At 39.9% G+C, this 16,935-nt stretch overlaps 1 protein-coding gene across 1 annotated transcript; it reads right to left on the reverse strand.

Moving 5' to 3' along the window:
- Positions 1-155: 155 nt before the first annotated feature.
- Positions 156-16,524, reverse strand: LOC107840496 (probable ribosome-binding factor A, chloroplastic). Its single transcript, XM_016684378.2, has 4 exons — positions 15,852-16,524; positions 1,829-2,002; positions 793-1,009; positions 156-451 (listed from the first exon to the last, which is right to left on the reverse strand). The coding sequence occupies exons 1-3, from the start codon at positions 16,212-16,214 to the stop codon at positions 854-856; spliced, it is 693 nt and encodes a 230-aa protein (XP_016539864.1). The 5' UTR covers positions 16,215-16,524; the 3' UTR covers positions 156-451; positions 793-853.
- Between the last annotated feature and the right edge of the window lie 411 nt (positions 16,525-16,935).

Genomic DNA, 16,935 nt, shown 5'->3' on the forward strand with positions numbered 1-16,935 from the left:
CTGTGTTTAAAGGTCTCTTTCCCTGACTGGGTTGATCATTATCTTTTCTTCTTTCTGTACTAGTAATATTGTAAATGGAAAGGCAATTAATGCCGTATATACTACAAAATTGAGTAGCAATACTTCTTGGAAACATAATATTCAACACGAGTATATGGAGGTGGGAAGTTTTGCCCATGAAATAATCTTTAATTTGTCGATCTTCATCACTTGCAACAGCAAGAATCCGTTAAAACAAAGACGAAGCCAAACTCGTGCATGTAAGGCCAAGTAATACCCTCAACTGATTCGTACATCAGACATAAATTATACCTGAAACAAGAAAATAACTAGCTAGACAGTTTTGAACAGGGTTCGATAAGGCTTCCACGTTTTGAACAGGGTTCGATAAGGCTTCCACAATTTCGGAACTGCACAAATGTTCTTTGCACGCTGAGGAAACACCTTTACCCTGTAAAAAGAATAGCAGTGATTAGGTTCTTTTAAAATAGCATGTGGTGATAAGCTCACTCAATGCAACAAGATGGAAATATAAGGGTTCGGATAACTTCTGGACAAGTTACGTTAATGTTCTACTTCCTATTGTTGCGAAGATTGTGTAAGCTAAGTTTTATATGAGTGTTGGCCATTGGAAAGGGCAGTTCAAGTACTAACATGAGCTGAAAAGCACAACATTGCTATTGACTGGGAATAAAAAGGCAAAAATGGTGTAGCCTAAGCAACACAAAACACTAGGAAACTCAGCATCGCGGCACTATAAAATTTGCTGAACTTTACAAAGATGTGACTTACCATTATGCAACAGATCTTTTGTCTAGTCCTGAGTCTGTGTAGTTTAGAGTGCACTAGAAAGCTATTTCACATAAATAATGCCTTCATCATCAGGGTCGTCACCCTCCCAGTCCCCATCATCATCGCTTTGGTCAGATGATCCATCACTATTGGCAGCGCCGGATCGTGAGTTCTTACTTTCATTCTCATCCTTAATCCTATCCAGTATAGCAAGTACCTGCAAGAATTGGTTCAACCACAAGCATGACCTAAAGTGCATTCAGGGACTGAAAATTAGTAATCCGCCAGGAAAATCACACTAATCATACAGTTCTAGTCTACTTCAGATTCAGCACCCGTGTTAGCAAAAGAAGACAAAGCTTGTAACTGCACATATCAGAGATCTCGAGAATATATTCAAGTACCAAAACCCAAGTCATTTATTCCTTGAATAGAGAGTAATGTTGATTATGCAAGAGATAACTGGATCAACATGCAATGCAAGAAACATTTTGAGCTGTGGATCATTTGAAAGATCAGTGAAGAATAAAAACGAGCGTTGAGGTCAATAACTGCTCTTCCAAAATTGGTGACCAATTCCGTACAGGTTTTGTTGGACAATATAATCTTTTTCTCCTTTTATTTCCCATGCAAGAGATTAATATGGCATTTAGTCAAGTTAAACTAGCTGCCCGGTGCAAATTTTAAGTCAGAACTCTATATGCCAAATGCTCCTCAGCAGTTTATAACAGGCATCTGATACATTCAAGATGCAATTCATTTTGGTATGTTGTCAATAAACTTGGCCATCATTTGAGTAGGGGAAACTCAAAGACAAAGGTCAATTTCATTATGAGAGAATTGGTTGCAATACAAAATTATGGAAGGAGAATCATCAAAGGTTTAGTTTAGTAGCCAGGAAACAACAGCACAGCCTTGCAAAAAAAGAGAAAAACCTCAAGAAAATGCGAAGAGTGTTATAAGCATTGCAAAAAAGATCATCCCGGCTCCCATAACGAATCAATTCTATAATAAGAAAATAGATAGAATTACTCACCCTGCTTCCTCGTTCAAGGGACTCATCTTCAATGAAACGAATCTCAGGAGTCAGTCGCAACTTCATTCGCCTCCCTAGCTCACTCCTTACATATTTTGCTTTCGACTTCAAACCCGTCAAAGCCACTTCCTTTCCTCTTTCATCTCCAAACACGGAGACATAGACCTTCACAACCTACAGCAGCACAAAACTTGTTCTGAGGGTGCAAATGGGATTATGACAAATCACAGGCAATGAAGAGAAGCTAATGATCTACAAAAATGATAGAAATTATATCCTTTTTGTCTTATCTTAGTACTATTTCAATTCGTTGGCCAAATAAATACACAAGGAAATCCTTAGAATTTATATATACATCTAGATGCATACACACGCGCACACGCCTACCACACGCACGAGTGCAGTAACAAGATGGTGACAGTTGATAGTAACTGTGTTTCAGTAGCTGTTAGGAATGGGTCAAAAGAACTCAACAGATTTTTAGGATAGCAGTTTATTTTTAGTCATTATCCTAGTTTAGTTGTTCCTATTTTCTAGGCATTATGTAGTTTTTTCAGCAGTCATTTTTCTGTTTCAGTTGTACTGCTACTCTATTTATTCTGATTGCTTGAAGCTAAATAAAACAGCTCTTTCAATTACAATCATCTGACTGCTTCAGTTCATAACATTGGTATCAAAGCCTTACTTCTTAAGGGACTTGTGAGAGACTTGTGAGTGTTTTCTTTCTGAGTGTTTATCCAAATTTGTGGCTGCTAAACACCATTCAAACAATGGAGCTGCTATGGCTTTGCCAGTTTTCGACGGAGAAAATTATCAATCATGGGCAGTAAAAATGCAGGCTTATTTGGAGGCCTGCGATTTGTGGGTGGCTGTCGAGGAAGACTATGAAGTGCTTCCTTTGCCAGAAAATCCAACCATGGCTCAGATTAGAGCTCACAAGGAGAGGAGAACAACAAAGTCCAAAGCTAAATCATGTCTCTTTGCTGCAGTTTCTACCACCATTTTCAGTAGAGTAATGACATGTAAATCAGCCAAAGAAATTTGGGATTTCCTCAAGAAAGAGTACAAGGAAGATGAAAGAATCAGAGGAATGAAAGTACTGAACTTGGTCAGAGAATTCGAGATGCAGAGAATGAAGGAATCCGAAACCATTAAGGATTATTCTGACAGGTTGCTTCTGATTGCAAATAAGGTAAGGATACTTGGAACTGAACTTAATGACAATAGAATAGTTTAAAAGATTCTTGTAACCTTACCTGAAAGATATGAGGCAACTATTGCTTCATTGGAAAATACTAAAGATCTGTCAAGGCTTAGCTTGGCAGAGTTATTGAGTGCTCTGCAGGCACAAGAACAACGAAGGATGATGAGGCAAAAGGAATCCATCGAGGGAGCCCTGCAAGCAAAGTTGCGGCTTGGTTCAGATGTTGTTAAGGGTAATAAAGGAAAAGGAAAGAAAGGAAATTATGGAAACTATGAAGCTACATCTGGAAAAAATGCTACTGCCACCGTTAACAACAAAGAAGGCAAATATCCTCCTTGTCAACATTGTGGGAGGAGAAATCATCCACACTTCAAGTGTTGGAGAAAACCTGATATGAAATGCCGAAAGTATCAAAAACTTGGTCATGCCGAGATTATCTGCAAAGAGAAGCATTTACAACAACAAAATGAAGCACAAATTGCAGATCAAGAGCGAGAAGAGCAATTGTTTGTGGCTACCTGTTACGCAAGCAAAAGTTCAAGTGAAAGCTGGCATATTGATAGTGGTTGTACGAACCACATGACCAGTGATGAAAATCTTTTTAGAGAACTTGACAAATCAGTTAAATCAAGAGTCAGGATCGGAAATGGAGAATACTCCCAGCTGCAGGAAAGGGGACAGTAGCAATTGAGAAGTTATAAAGGTACAAAACTTATTTATGAAGTTTTATTTGTTCCTGAACTTGATCAAAATTTATTAAGTGTTGGACAACTGCTGGAAAATGGATTCAAATTATTATTTGAAAACAAGGCGTGTCTAATCAGCGATCCTAGTGGTCAAGAAATGTTTAGAATCAAAATGCAGGGAAAAAGTTTTTCCTTGAATCCATTAGTGGAGGAACAAATAGCTTTTACAAGTCAGTCCTCCGTTGCAGAAACGTGGCACAAAAGGTTGGGGCATTTTCATCACAAAGCTTTGTTGTTTATGCAAAGAAGCAAAATGGTAAGTGGTTTACCAAACTTGGAGGAGCATCTCTCAAGCTGTAAAGCTTGTTTGCTTGGCAAGCTGATTAGGCTTCCATTTAAAAGTTCCACATGGAAAGCTACAGAGAAGTTGCAACTCATTCATACCGATCTCCGTGGTCCACAAAGAACTCCATCGCTCAATGGCAGCAGGTATTATATTATCTTCATTGATGATCTAACAAGAATGTGTTGGATTTATTTTATGAAGTTCAAGTCCGAAGTTGCTGGAATTTTCATGAAGTTCAAAGCTTGGATAGAAAATTAGAGCGGCTGCAAGATTCAGGTCATTAGATCAGATAATGGAACTGAATATACATCAGATAGGTTCAATTCTTTTTGTGAAGAAGCTGGAATAGAGCACAAGCTCACTGTCCCATATTCTCCACAGCAAAATGGAGTGAGTGAGAGAAATAATAGAACAATAATGGAGATGACCAGGTGCTTATTGCATGAAGAAATTCTGGGCAGAAGCAGCGAACACAACTGTTTTCTTGCTGAATAGACTGCTGACAAGGGCAGTTGGAAAAGAAGACTCCTTTTGAGGCTTGGTATGGTGTTAAACCTACTGTAAAAAATCTCAAAATATTTGGATGTATGTGTTTTTCTTATGTTCCGCAGGTCAAAAGAGATAAGCTTGATGAGAAGACTGAACCGGGGGTTTTCATTGGCTACAGTTCGATTTCTAAAGCTTATAGGATATTTCAACCTCAATCAGGCAAGATTGTGCTAAGTAGAGACGTTCAGTTCCTTGAAGATGAGCAATGAGACTGGAATGAGGAGTCTCGAGTTAAACATGATGATTCAAAACTTGATTATGATGAATCGGTGGATGATCAACCTATTAGGGGAACAAGGTCACTCTCTGATATTTATCAAAGATGCAATGTTGCTGTTTTTGAACCTGTAGGATACGAGGAAGCAAAAATTGATCAAAAATGGATAGACGCAATGACGGAGGAGTTGGCCATGATAGAAAAGAACCAAACTTGGAAGCTAGTGGAAAGACCGCAAGATAGAAAAGTGATTGAAGTTAAATGGATTTTCCGAACCAAGTTCAACCTGACGGCTCGATAAACAAGCACAAAGCTAGATTGGTGGTGAAAGGCTACGCACAAGTTTGGGGAGTAGATTTTTCTGATACATTTGCTCCAGTAGGTAGATTGGATACAATTCGAATGCTTTTGGCTATAGCAGCACAAAAAAGTTGGAAGATTTTTCAAATGGACGTGAAGTCTGCCTTCTTGAATGGTGTGCTACATGAAGAAATTTATGTTGAGCAGCCAGAAGGGTTTAGTGTACCAGGACATGAAGATATGGTTTATCTATTAAAGAAAGCTTTATACGGGCTAAAGCAAGCTCCTAGAGCTTGGTATAGCCGAATGGATAACCATTTGCTAGACCTAGGCTTTGAAAAAAGCTTAAGTGAATCAACTCTTTATGTCAAGAAAGTTGGCTCTAACATCATTATTATTTCTCTGTATGTCGATGATTTACTTGTGACGGGAAATAATATAACTTTGATTGAAGAATTCAAGGAGGAGATGATGAAAGTCTTTGAGATGACTGATCTTGGCGAGATGACTTATTTTCTGGGAATGGAGATCAACCAAACTCGAAATGAAGTCTTTACTTGTCAAAGGAAATACATGAAGGAGATTCTTAAAATTTTTAGGATGGAAGAATGCAAGAGTGTGAGTACTCCGATGAATCAAAAATAAAAGCTGAAAAACGATAATGGAGCTGAGCTAGTTGATGAAGGAGCATATCGAAGCTTAATTGGATGCTTGATGTATCTTACGACAACAAGGCCTGACATTTTGTTTCCTGTGAGTGTTTTATCCAGATTTTTAAATTGTGCAAGTGAGTTGCACATGATAGCTGCCAAAAGAGTGGTTAGGTATCTTAAAGGAACACTAGCCTATGGTATCAAATTTGGCAAAAGTCAGAACTTCAAACTCTGTGGATATTCTAATAGTGATGGCACCCCAAGGGTGGCCACCTGTCTCGGGTTGGCCTTGGTTGGGGGTGTGGGTAGGGTTCGTGCCCCGTATGGTTCAGGGCCTATAAAAGGTGGGTTGCGCCTCTCTCTATCAGCTATAGCTTTTAGTGCAGTTGGTTAGCGGTTCACTCTAAAGGTTTGGTATCAGAACGGAGGTCACGGGTTCGAATCCCGCTTACGCCATGCGCAAGTTCGAGGACGAACCTTTTCCCAAAGAAAGGGGGAATGATGGCAGCCAAAGGGTGGCCACCTGTCTCGGGTTGGCCTTGGTTGGGGGTGTGGGTCGGGTTAATGCCCCGTATGGTTCAGGGCCTATAAAGGGTGGGTTGCGCCTCTCTCTATCAGCTATAGCTTTTAGTGCAGTTGGTTAGCGGTTCACTCTTAAGGTTTGGTATCAGAGCTCAAGGCTAGGTTTTGTTCTTACAAAATCAATCTTGGAAAGCTCTTACCAAAAAGTGTGTTCTTGAACATTTTGGTAAAAAAATTAGTTGTAGATCTACAAAAGTTTTACTTGTTTAGTTGTTTCTTGTGTTGGTTTCTTTCTCATCAACACAAAGGGTGTCTAAATCTAAAGTTGAGCTTAATGAAAAAGAGAATTGTGTTGTGAAAAAAAAAAAAAACTTGGAAGTGACCATTGTAGTGTATTGTTGTTGTGTTCTTGAAGGTGTTGATGTTGTGTTCATCCTAAACTTCTCCTCATCTTATGTCTTAACTTCTATAAAGATAAATAGATCCAAAAAGGTTGTAAGACAAAATTGAAAATTGTTTGTGAGAAGACTTGCCAACATCACCTTTTCAAGACTTGACAACCACTTTTCCTTAAAACAAGGAACCTTGTCTTGTGGGACTAGTGAGGTCAAACATCACCTTTTGAGTTTGAAAAAAAAAAAGGGGGTTTGAAAAATGTTACAACATTTTATGTTTTCCATCCCAATAACAAGTCATCCATTACAAAAGATCTAAGGGGACTAAGACTTCAAGTTGATGAACTATTTATGTGGACCCGCGGCCATTGACATGCTGCCACGTCACCCTAGTTACTGTTCACGTGATAATTAAGCTCAAATTTGGATGTTCTAGTTTCTAATTATTGATTCTTAGTTTCCTCTAATTGACTTGAGAACTAATTAACAAACTAGTACATTCCTACTAGCTTGTCAACTAGTCACTTGAAGCTTTGTGTTCGTGTCAACGTTTGTTTGTGTGCTTTTGTCGTTTGAATACGTTGTAACTCTTGGCTCTAGTCCGACGAGAATTCTTTGAGTTTCAAACAAGAATCCATTCCGGGCAAGAGCATACTCATACCTTACGGATTCACGGGTTCCTAGCCAATCTACAACTCTTGTGGAACTTGAGTGTGAGTGAACCAAGAGAGTGTGAGTGAAGAGAGGGATTTTAAACTAACTTGTTTGTTGCTTGTGTAGGTGATACCTTGATAATGGAGGGAACCACGTCTCAAACCGTGGATTCTAATGAAATGGAGAATATGAGGGTCACTCTTGAGGCTATGACCCGAGCTCTTGAAAGGTTGAGTACGGAAGTGGGAGCCATAAGGGGAGAAGTGACAACTATTAGTGGGAGGTTAGAACAAGTGGAGAGTCAAAGGAACTCTCGTCCTTCTACTCCTCAACATGTTTCGTCAAGTGGACATGATAGAAATTCCTCCGCCACCGTTACTCCCGAAACATGGCCACAATTGCCAAATCCTTCACTAGCTCCACTAAATGCCGCAAGCCAAACCCTCTAAACCGAGACTCCAATAGACCAACCCATTCCCAAATGTCTCAAGTTCCGCAAGAGGTACTCGGATGTCAAATGCCTCCACAAAATCCGAACCCCCTCTTCCAAGCTCCACTAAACCAAAGACCACCACCTCCACAAAATCCAATTCCTCCGAATCAAGTTCCAAATGTCCAAAATCGTCCCGTCCACCTTGAGGAATATGGTAGAGAGGATTATGAAGGGTATGGAGCCTTTGACGATGCCTACATGAGGGAGGAAGAGATGAGAGGAGGTCGTGTGGATCCAAGGAGATACCGAGGGTATGGAGAAAGGGGAAACCGACACCTAGAGAGAGATGTAGGCATCAATACCATCAAATTGAGCCTACCTGTCTTTAAGGGTGAAAGTGACCCCGAGGTGTATCTTGATTGGGAGTCGGCGTGTGATTAAGTGTTTCAAGTGAATGATATCTCGGAGGAGGAGAAGAGTTGTTATGCCATGGCTCATTTTGAAGGTTATGCTAACACTTGGTGGGAATACGTCAAGCGGTTCGGCAACGAGTTCGTAGAGGGACAACCACCACCATGGTTTCGGTTGAGGTACCTAATGAGGCAACAGTATCTTTCCGAAAGTTATCGTCATGAGTTGCTTGCTAGGTTGTACAATTTGCGACAAGGGAATCGAAGTGTTATGGCATACTATGACGAGTTTCAACAACTCATGTTGAAGCTTGATCATCGGGGAGAACAAATTGGCCATGACATCATTCGGTTCAAGTGTGGGTTGAACAAAGAGATCTCCACTCATTTGACGCTTCACAAGTTTGATACCATTGAAGGGATTTTCCAAGCGGCTCTTGAGATTGAAAGGAAGCTTAAAGAGAGGTCGACGTTCAAGGCAAAGGGACCATCAACCTTGGGTTGGCCGTGGGGCAAAGATATGGTTCAAACATCTTCGGGTTGGCCCAAAAACAAGGACCAACCCGCCACTACAAGGCTGTCCGAGCCTAAAACAGTCCATAAATTTCCTCCCCGGCAAGAAGCTCACAAGTATCCTAATCCTAAAGGGTTCCAATGTTTCAAGTGCCAAGGTAGGGGACATAAAGCCAATGAATGTCCAAACCGGCGCAATGTGATCCTAAGGGAAGGGAGATTGTATTACCTTGGTGAGGAAGTGGGTCTTGAAAAAGAAGAGAATGAGGCCGAGCCTCAAGATGGAGAGAAACCCGAAAATGAGCCACATGATGATGATGATTGTGAGGATGCTTATCCGCAAGAAGGGGAGTGCGTGGTTCCAAACTTTGTAGTGAGGCATGCCATGATTAGTAAGGCGATAGATGACCCTAGCCAACGGAGAATTTATTCCATACTAAATGTCTTGTGAAGGGAAGTGTGTGTACTATGGTGATAGATAGTGGAAGTTGTGCGAATGTGGTTAGTGTTGCAATGGTGAACTTCTTGAAATTGCCGACTACACCTCACACTAGTCCTTACAAGTTGCAATGGTTGAATGAATGCGGCGAGTTAAAGGTCACAAGGCAATGTGTGATACGTTTTAAGGTAGCCAACTACCATGACGAGGTGCTTTGTGATGTGATACCAATGCAAGCTTGTCACTTGTTGTTAGGAAGGCCTTGGCAATACGATAGGTCGACCAAACATGATGGAAGGTCCAATCGGTAAACACTTGAGAAGGATGGCCGAAAGGTCGCTCTTCATCCATTATTGCCTTCCCAAGTGAATGAATTATACCAAAAGATGCGGGAATTGAGGGAAAAGGGAAAGAAGACCGAGAGTGAGGGAGTAGGGGAAACCGAGGGGCTCCTAATTTCTAAGGGGCAAGAAAGTGTGGTGATGATGGCTAGGAGGAAAGAATTATTTGTGGAACATGACGAGGACACTCCGATGCTCCACTTGGCTCATTGTTTTAACACTAACACCACTAACATTTCCATTTCTCTTCCTATTTCTCATGTTTTGCAGGATTACGAGGATGTCTTCCCAAAGGAATTACCGCAAGGATTGCCCCCACTTCGGGGAATTGAGCACCAAATAGATTTTGTGCCGGGTTCACAATTGCCCAACAAACCGGCTTATAGGAGCAACCCGATGGATACCAAGGAATTGCAACGCCAAGTTGAGGAACTCCTCAACAAAGGATATATCAAGGAGAGTATGAGCCCTTGAGCGGTTCCGGTGCTACTAGTTCCCAAGAAAGATGGGACTTGGCATATGTGCGTTGATTGCCGAGCCATCAACAAGATAACGGTAAAATATCGTCACCCTATCCCTAGGTTAGATGATATGCTTGATGAATTGAGTGGTTCGTGTTTGTTTTCTAAAATTGATTTGAGGAGCGGCTATCACCAAATTCGTATGCAACCGGGTGATGAATGGAAAACCGCCTTCAAGACCAAATTCGGTCTCTATGAATGGATGGTTATGCCATTCGGCCTAACAAACGCTCCAAGTACTTTCATGAGGCTAATGAACATGTGATGAAGCCATTTATCGGAAAGTTTGTTGTTGTTTATTTTGATGATATATTGGTGTATAGTAAGTCCTTAGATGAGCATGTAAAGCATTTACAATATGTGTTTGATGTCCTCCGAAAGGAGAAGTTATATGCTAATCTAGAAAAGTGTTCTTTTGGTGTCCATGAAGTTGTATTTCTTGGGTTTGTGGTGAGCTCAAGAGGGGTCGAAGTGGATGAATCTAAGATTGACGCCATTAAAAATTGGCCAACTCCCAAAACCGTAGGTGAAGTAAGAAGCTTCCATGGGTTGGCTAGTTTTTATAGACGTTTTGTCAAAGGATTTAGCACCATTGCCACCCCCTTGACCGAAGTGATTAAAAAGGATCGGTCTTTCAAGTGGGGAGATGAACAAGCTAAGGCCTTCGAGGACTTGAAAGCTATGCTCATCTGGCCCCTTTGCTACAATTGCCGAATTTTGACAAGACTTGTGAGGTCGAATGTGATGCAAGCAAAGTCGGCATAGGTGCGGTTTTAATGCAAGAATTGAAGCCTATTGCCTACTTTAGCGAAAAGCTCAAAGGAGCAACTCTAAACTACTCTACGTACGATTTAGAGTTGTATGCCTTGATTAGAGCCTTGGCCACTTGGCAACATTATTTGTGGCCTAAAGAATTCGTGATCCGAACGGATCATGAATCCTTGAAGCATCTACGGGCACAAGACAAGCTTAACCGTCGGCATGCCAAATGGATTGAATTTCTTGAAACTTTCCCTTATGTTATTTAATACAAGAAGGGTAAAGACAATGTGGTTGCCGATGCTTTGTCCCGAAAACATGTGCTTGTGTCTACTTTGTCGTCTAAGTTGATGGGATTTGAAAGCCTCAAGTCTTTATATCCCGAGGACCCTCACTTCGCTCCTATCTATAGGGAAAATGAAGAGTTGGAAAGGGATAGGTGGGTTACGGATAGGGGTTCCCATCCCTATACCAAATTTGATGGATACTTGTTTAAAGGTAGACGATTGTGTGTTCCCTCAAGTTCGTGGAGAGAATTATTTGTGAGGGAAGCACACAATGGCGGTCTAACAGGCCATTTTGGGGTCGAAAAAACCCTCGGAATTTTGGAAGAACAATTTTATTGGCCTAGAATGCACAAGGATGTGGCCCGGATTTGCGGCCAATGTGTTGAGTGCAAAGGAGCCAAGTCACGGCTCCAACCCCACGGGTTGTACACCCCATTGCCCACCCCTTTGCGTCCTTGGCTTGACATATCAATGGACTTCGTGTTGGGATTGCCGAGGACTAGAAGGGGGCGGGATATTATTTTTGTCATGGTGGATCGGTTTTCCAAGATGGCTCACTTTATTCCTTGTTCTAAATGTGATGATGCGCCTAGCGTAGCCTCTTTGTTTGTTGATAATGTTGTAAAACTTCATGGTGTTCCGAGGACCATAGTGAGTGATAGGGATTCTAAATTCCTAAGCCACTTTTGGAAGTCCATGTGGGGTAGACTCGGTACTAAGTTGTTGTTTTCGACTTCATGCCACCCACAAACCGATGGTCAAATGGAAGTAGTAAATAGGACCTTAGGGTCTATGCTACGGTCCATGGTTAAAGGAAAAATGACTTCTTGGGAGGAGCCCTTACCGTTGATTGAGTTTGCTTATAATCGTGTTATACACTCGAGCACGGGGATGACACCCTTTGAGTGTGTATACGGCATCAACCCTCTCACCCTTTTGGATTTAACCCCTTTGCCAAGTGATCTTGTGATAAGCTTAGATGGAAGAAAACGGGCCGAGGCCATGAAAAAGCTACATGAGAAGGTGAGGTTGCGGTTGGAGAAGAAAAACCAAGCAGTTGCGAGGCGAGCCAACAAAGGAAGAAGAAAGCTCATTCTTGAACCGGGAGATTGGGTGTGGGTGCACCTAAGGAAGGATAGATTCCCGTCTTAAAGCAATGTTAAGTTGATGCCACGGGATGATGGCCCGTTCCAAGTATTAGAAAGGATCAACGACAATGCCTACAAGATTGATCTACCCCCGGAATATCAAGTGCACAACACTTTCAACGTGTGTGATCTCTCTCGGGTGGAAACGGTGGAGGATGGCAATGATCCGAATTTGAGGACAAATTCCCTTCAAGATGGAGAGGATGATACGGGAATTCCTAGCTCGAGACCTTTCACACGAAGTCAAGCACGTGAGTTGCAACGACTCCAAGCCTTGTTCACATTCTTGGCCATGTGTGAGGCCCTTGTGAGCCCATCTAAGGGCCTGTATTTAATAAAATGTAAAGAGACCCACCAAGACACCCCAAACCCACCCACTTAAATGCCAAGGGTAATTTGGTCTTTGTTCCTCCTTTCTGACTATATAAGCCATGTAATAGGGGTAGTGTTGCTTTAGTTCATTCTTATTATTCAAGAAACAAAGACTTGTAAATTTTTTACTTCTCTTTGTCATCATTTGGAGAGGCCAAAACCAAATTCTCAATAGTAGAGTGATACTAGAGTTGTATCTTGGCTTCAAACTAGGTTCTTGAGGTTCTTTGAGTTCCTCTTGGTCCAAGTAAGAACTTGGTATTGATATTTATTAGTCTTAGGTTCCTTTCTCTTGTTAGGGTTCTTAGATTAATGAATATTGTGTGTCAAGTTTCTATCTCTTTCTTTGTAAATCTTGTTAACATTGTGTTGTTGAATATAAAAGTCTAGTGAAGCCGTGTGGGGCTCTTTCGATTCACTAGCAATATTGTCTTTGTTGTTCTTGTTGTTAAACTCGCTTTTCCAGTTCAAACAAGTGTTGCAAGCCTAGTGAAGCTGTGTGTGGCCATTTTTGATTCACTAGCACTTTGTTGTTCATCTTGTTGTTCTTGTGTTGGTTGGAATCTCTTGATACACACTTAGCATTGTATCAAATAGTGATTGGGGCAGCTCAACTGGTGATATGAAAAGTACTTCCGGTTATTGCTTCACTTTTGGATCAGGGTGTTTCTCATGGTGCTCAAAGAAACAGGAAACAGTAGCACAGTCAACAGCTGAAGCAGAATTCATAGCAGCAGCAGCTACTGTTAATCAAGCAATATGGCTCAGGAAAATTTTGATTGATCTGCAGCTGGAGCACGAAGAAAGCACTGCGATCTTTGTGGATAATCAAGCTGCCATAGCCATATCCAAAGATCCCGTGTTTCATGGAAGGACCAAGCACTTCAACATCAAGTTTTATTTTTTGAGGGAAGTGCAGAAAAACGGTGAAGTGGTTTTACTCTATTGCAAATCAGATAATCAAGTAGCGGACATTTTTACCAAGTCATTTCATGTTAGCAGGTTCGAGTTTCTTAGAGAAAAGCTGGGAATTTGCAGCTCCTGATCCAGGAGGAGATGTTACTGTATTTCAGTAGCTGTTAGGAATGGGTCAAAAGACCTCAACAAATTTTTAGGATAGCAGTTTAATTTTTAGTCATTATCCTAGTTTAGTTGTTCCTATTTTCTAGGCATTATGCAGTTTTTTCAGCAGTCATTTTTCTGTTTTAGTTGTACTGCTACTCTATTTATTCTGATTGCTTGAAGCTAAATAAAACAGCTCTTTCAATTACAATCATCTGACTGCTTCAGTTCATAACAAATACAAAGTTGATTTCTCAACAATGGAAAATCTGTCTCAGCTAAAATTTATCCATCTCAGATTCTTATTTTTGCTTGCCTACAGCAGACATGACTTTATGGGTGTCACATCAATTAGAGGCACATCCGACAATTTTATCCCGAGAAAGATAAAATTTGACATTGTATCTTTATGTCAGTTGCTACTGAATGGTGATAGGGGTTTGATCACGTACTTGGTGAATCATACCCTCAAATTCAAACCGAGTACCCTAGGGAGAACTAAACATGGGCTTGTCCTGCCAATGAATGCCATACATATCTTATACAACATTTGGATGTTTTCTTGTTTCTTTACACTCACCTCTAGTTTTCAACCCATAAAACCATCCTTAACTTCTTACACTGCATAGTCTGTTTAACGAAACATTCTTCAAGCTAATTAAATTTCAAAATAATTAGACAAACTCAACGTTAATTCAGGAGTTCTGAAGAAGTCACCTACAGCAATTGATAGTTTTAGAAAAATGTTGAAAAAGCATTTAATGTGTAGATAAAACATCCATTTCAATCAAGATATCAGGAACAGTAGTGGAAGACAACCAAAACTTAATATCAGCAATAACATTCTATAGAGAAGGAGGGTGAACATTGGAATTGCTTTAGTTCAAATAAATTAAATAAAGGGAAAGAAATAAAGAAGGGGGGTGATCGTCTGTGTTCCAGTGCCTATGAGGCGCAAATATGATTCAGACACTTTATATGGTCAAAAGTCAACCAATTTTACTCCTGCATGTTGGAATGAACTCATTGATAGTAACTTTTCCAAACAGCCAGATGATATGTATGCAGTCTTAATTTTCAGCAGTCATGTTGCGATTAATGAACCATTGGAATACCCGATGTTACATTCAGAAACAGAAAAAGGGGAACACATTGGAGCAATAAGGCAGAACGTAGTGAGCTAGTGGCATAGAAAAGCATATCAAATACTAGAAAAATAGATATGTCCATTACGCCAAGTACTTAAAACCATATAAACAGATCACTCATCTAACTGATTCTTCCTTGCCTAGTTTACCGGAAAAATACTTTTGTTAAGTAATTTAGAAGGAACTAAATTAAGTGACAGAACTAGAATAATATTGTAGAATAGATGAAGCATGTACACTTGCTGCAAGGATTAAGCTCAGATCAATAAAATTTCATGCATACAGTTCACGATGTGATAAGGACTACTACTTCCGTGACAGATGGCCAAAGACAAAACTTTGGCTTCCTCTTCAACCAAGGAGCCAAGCCAGTATAGAGGAAAACATAGGCTCAGCCAGTTTAGAGAAAAACATATGCTGCTCTAAGTTTGTCATTAACTCAAACAGCACTTTTAACCAGAAAAAGAACACCTATCACGAATTCCTGCCAACAGAAACCTCACATGCACTTTTGCCCACCTTATTTCATAGTCTATTTTAGTTATAAACAAATAATTTTGCTAATAGCTCCAGTTATTTAAGCCTACCAAAACATAGCAAGTCTCAAACCTGACAAAAAGAAAGAAATAATGATCAAAATCACAGTTGAAATACATCACTTTTTTCGCAATTTTCACACTGTAACTACACCAATTGTTCTTGTTTACTACCTAAACTATCACCAGATGTTCCATTTTCCTATCTGGACTATCATCTTCTTGTATTCAAACACCTAGTTGAGTATATGGTGATAGTTACCTAGCCAGCTTCGTGGTATGTTTTAATACATAGATGATGATAGTCCATGTAAGATAAGGCAACAACTGATAATTGAAGTGTAAAACTCGCGAAAAAGTGATAGTTAAAAGATGTGTTTTACAGTAATGTTGTAAGCAATAGATTTATGACCAGTTTAAAACAGTTTAATCAGCTGCTGAGATGCAAATGCAATTGCTGATTCCACCGAGTAATCTACTCGAGTTAAAATTAAGCAAAAACTAATATCAATTCAGAAGAAAATGTACCTGCAAATCGGTAGAAACTTCAACATCGCTGATAGTAGTAACCGAAGAAAGGTATCGATCCGCACCGAGAGCAGCTTCAGGAAGAACAGCATATTGCAACACCTTATTAGTGAGTAACATATCGGAGAGCTCTCTTTTTATCTGTTTAGCCACCATTTTAACTCGACGAGGATTCGCCATACATCTAATCAACCTATTATGCTTTGTACTCCTGCTGCTAGATATCTTCTCGGCCGAGTTGAATTGCCGGAAATTGAGCTGCTTCGCCGTCAAAACTGACTGCGATGAACTCGCCGGAAAAAGACATTGTGTGGACGGAAGGAGAGGACGTAAACGAGGAATTTGGATGACGAGGTGCTGCATTACAGAGCTATTTCGGGTAATCGGGTTGTACAGATGACCCGGATAAGAGGACCGACCGGTTTATTTAGAATAGTTAAGTGCTATAATTATCTTCTTAGCTTCGTACTGATGAAAATGGGCGCATTTATCAGTAATAACAAATTGGGTTCAAGACGTGAAAAAAAATTATTTGTAAAAAAATAATGTAAGTGCCTATAATAGATACTTATGGTTCATTTAGTCTTTTTTTGGACTTCACGCTTTGATAAATCTGTTTTTTAAAAAAATAAAAAATTAAAATTGGGGCCGAATAAGTTGGGAACAAAATATCGAAAGCCATTAAGAAGTTGAAAGTTTATATAGTGAATCGATTGAGTTATTAAAGTTCTTTGTATTTATTGGGTTGATTATTTCATTGTCTCGAAATATTTGTCACTCTAAATTTTGTTAGTTTATGACATAAATTTTAATTAATATTTTAAAATATATTTTTATTATATTTATATGATAAAAATTGTACCCAAAGATCTTAAGATTAAAAGAATCCATTTGTCTTCATTTATAATAAGTCACAGCTGAAGCAAACTGCTCATGGTCTACATATTTGTTTCAGCTACTTTAACTGTGATTTTACTATATTACCTCTAATTAATTTCTACAAGTCATTTACGTATTAAAAATTTAAAAATATCTAATAAACATTTTAAAATAAACATTTATGACATGGTTGCTTCAGCTGCTT

The sequence above is a fragment of the Capsicum annuum genome, chromosome 8, assembly GCF_002878395.1.
Source record: "Capsicum annuum cultivar UCD-10X-F1 chromosome 8, UCD10Xv1.1, whole genome shotgun sequence".
NCBI lineage: Eukaryota > Viridiplantae > Streptophyta > Magnoliopsida > Solanales > Solanaceae > Capsicum > Capsicum annuum.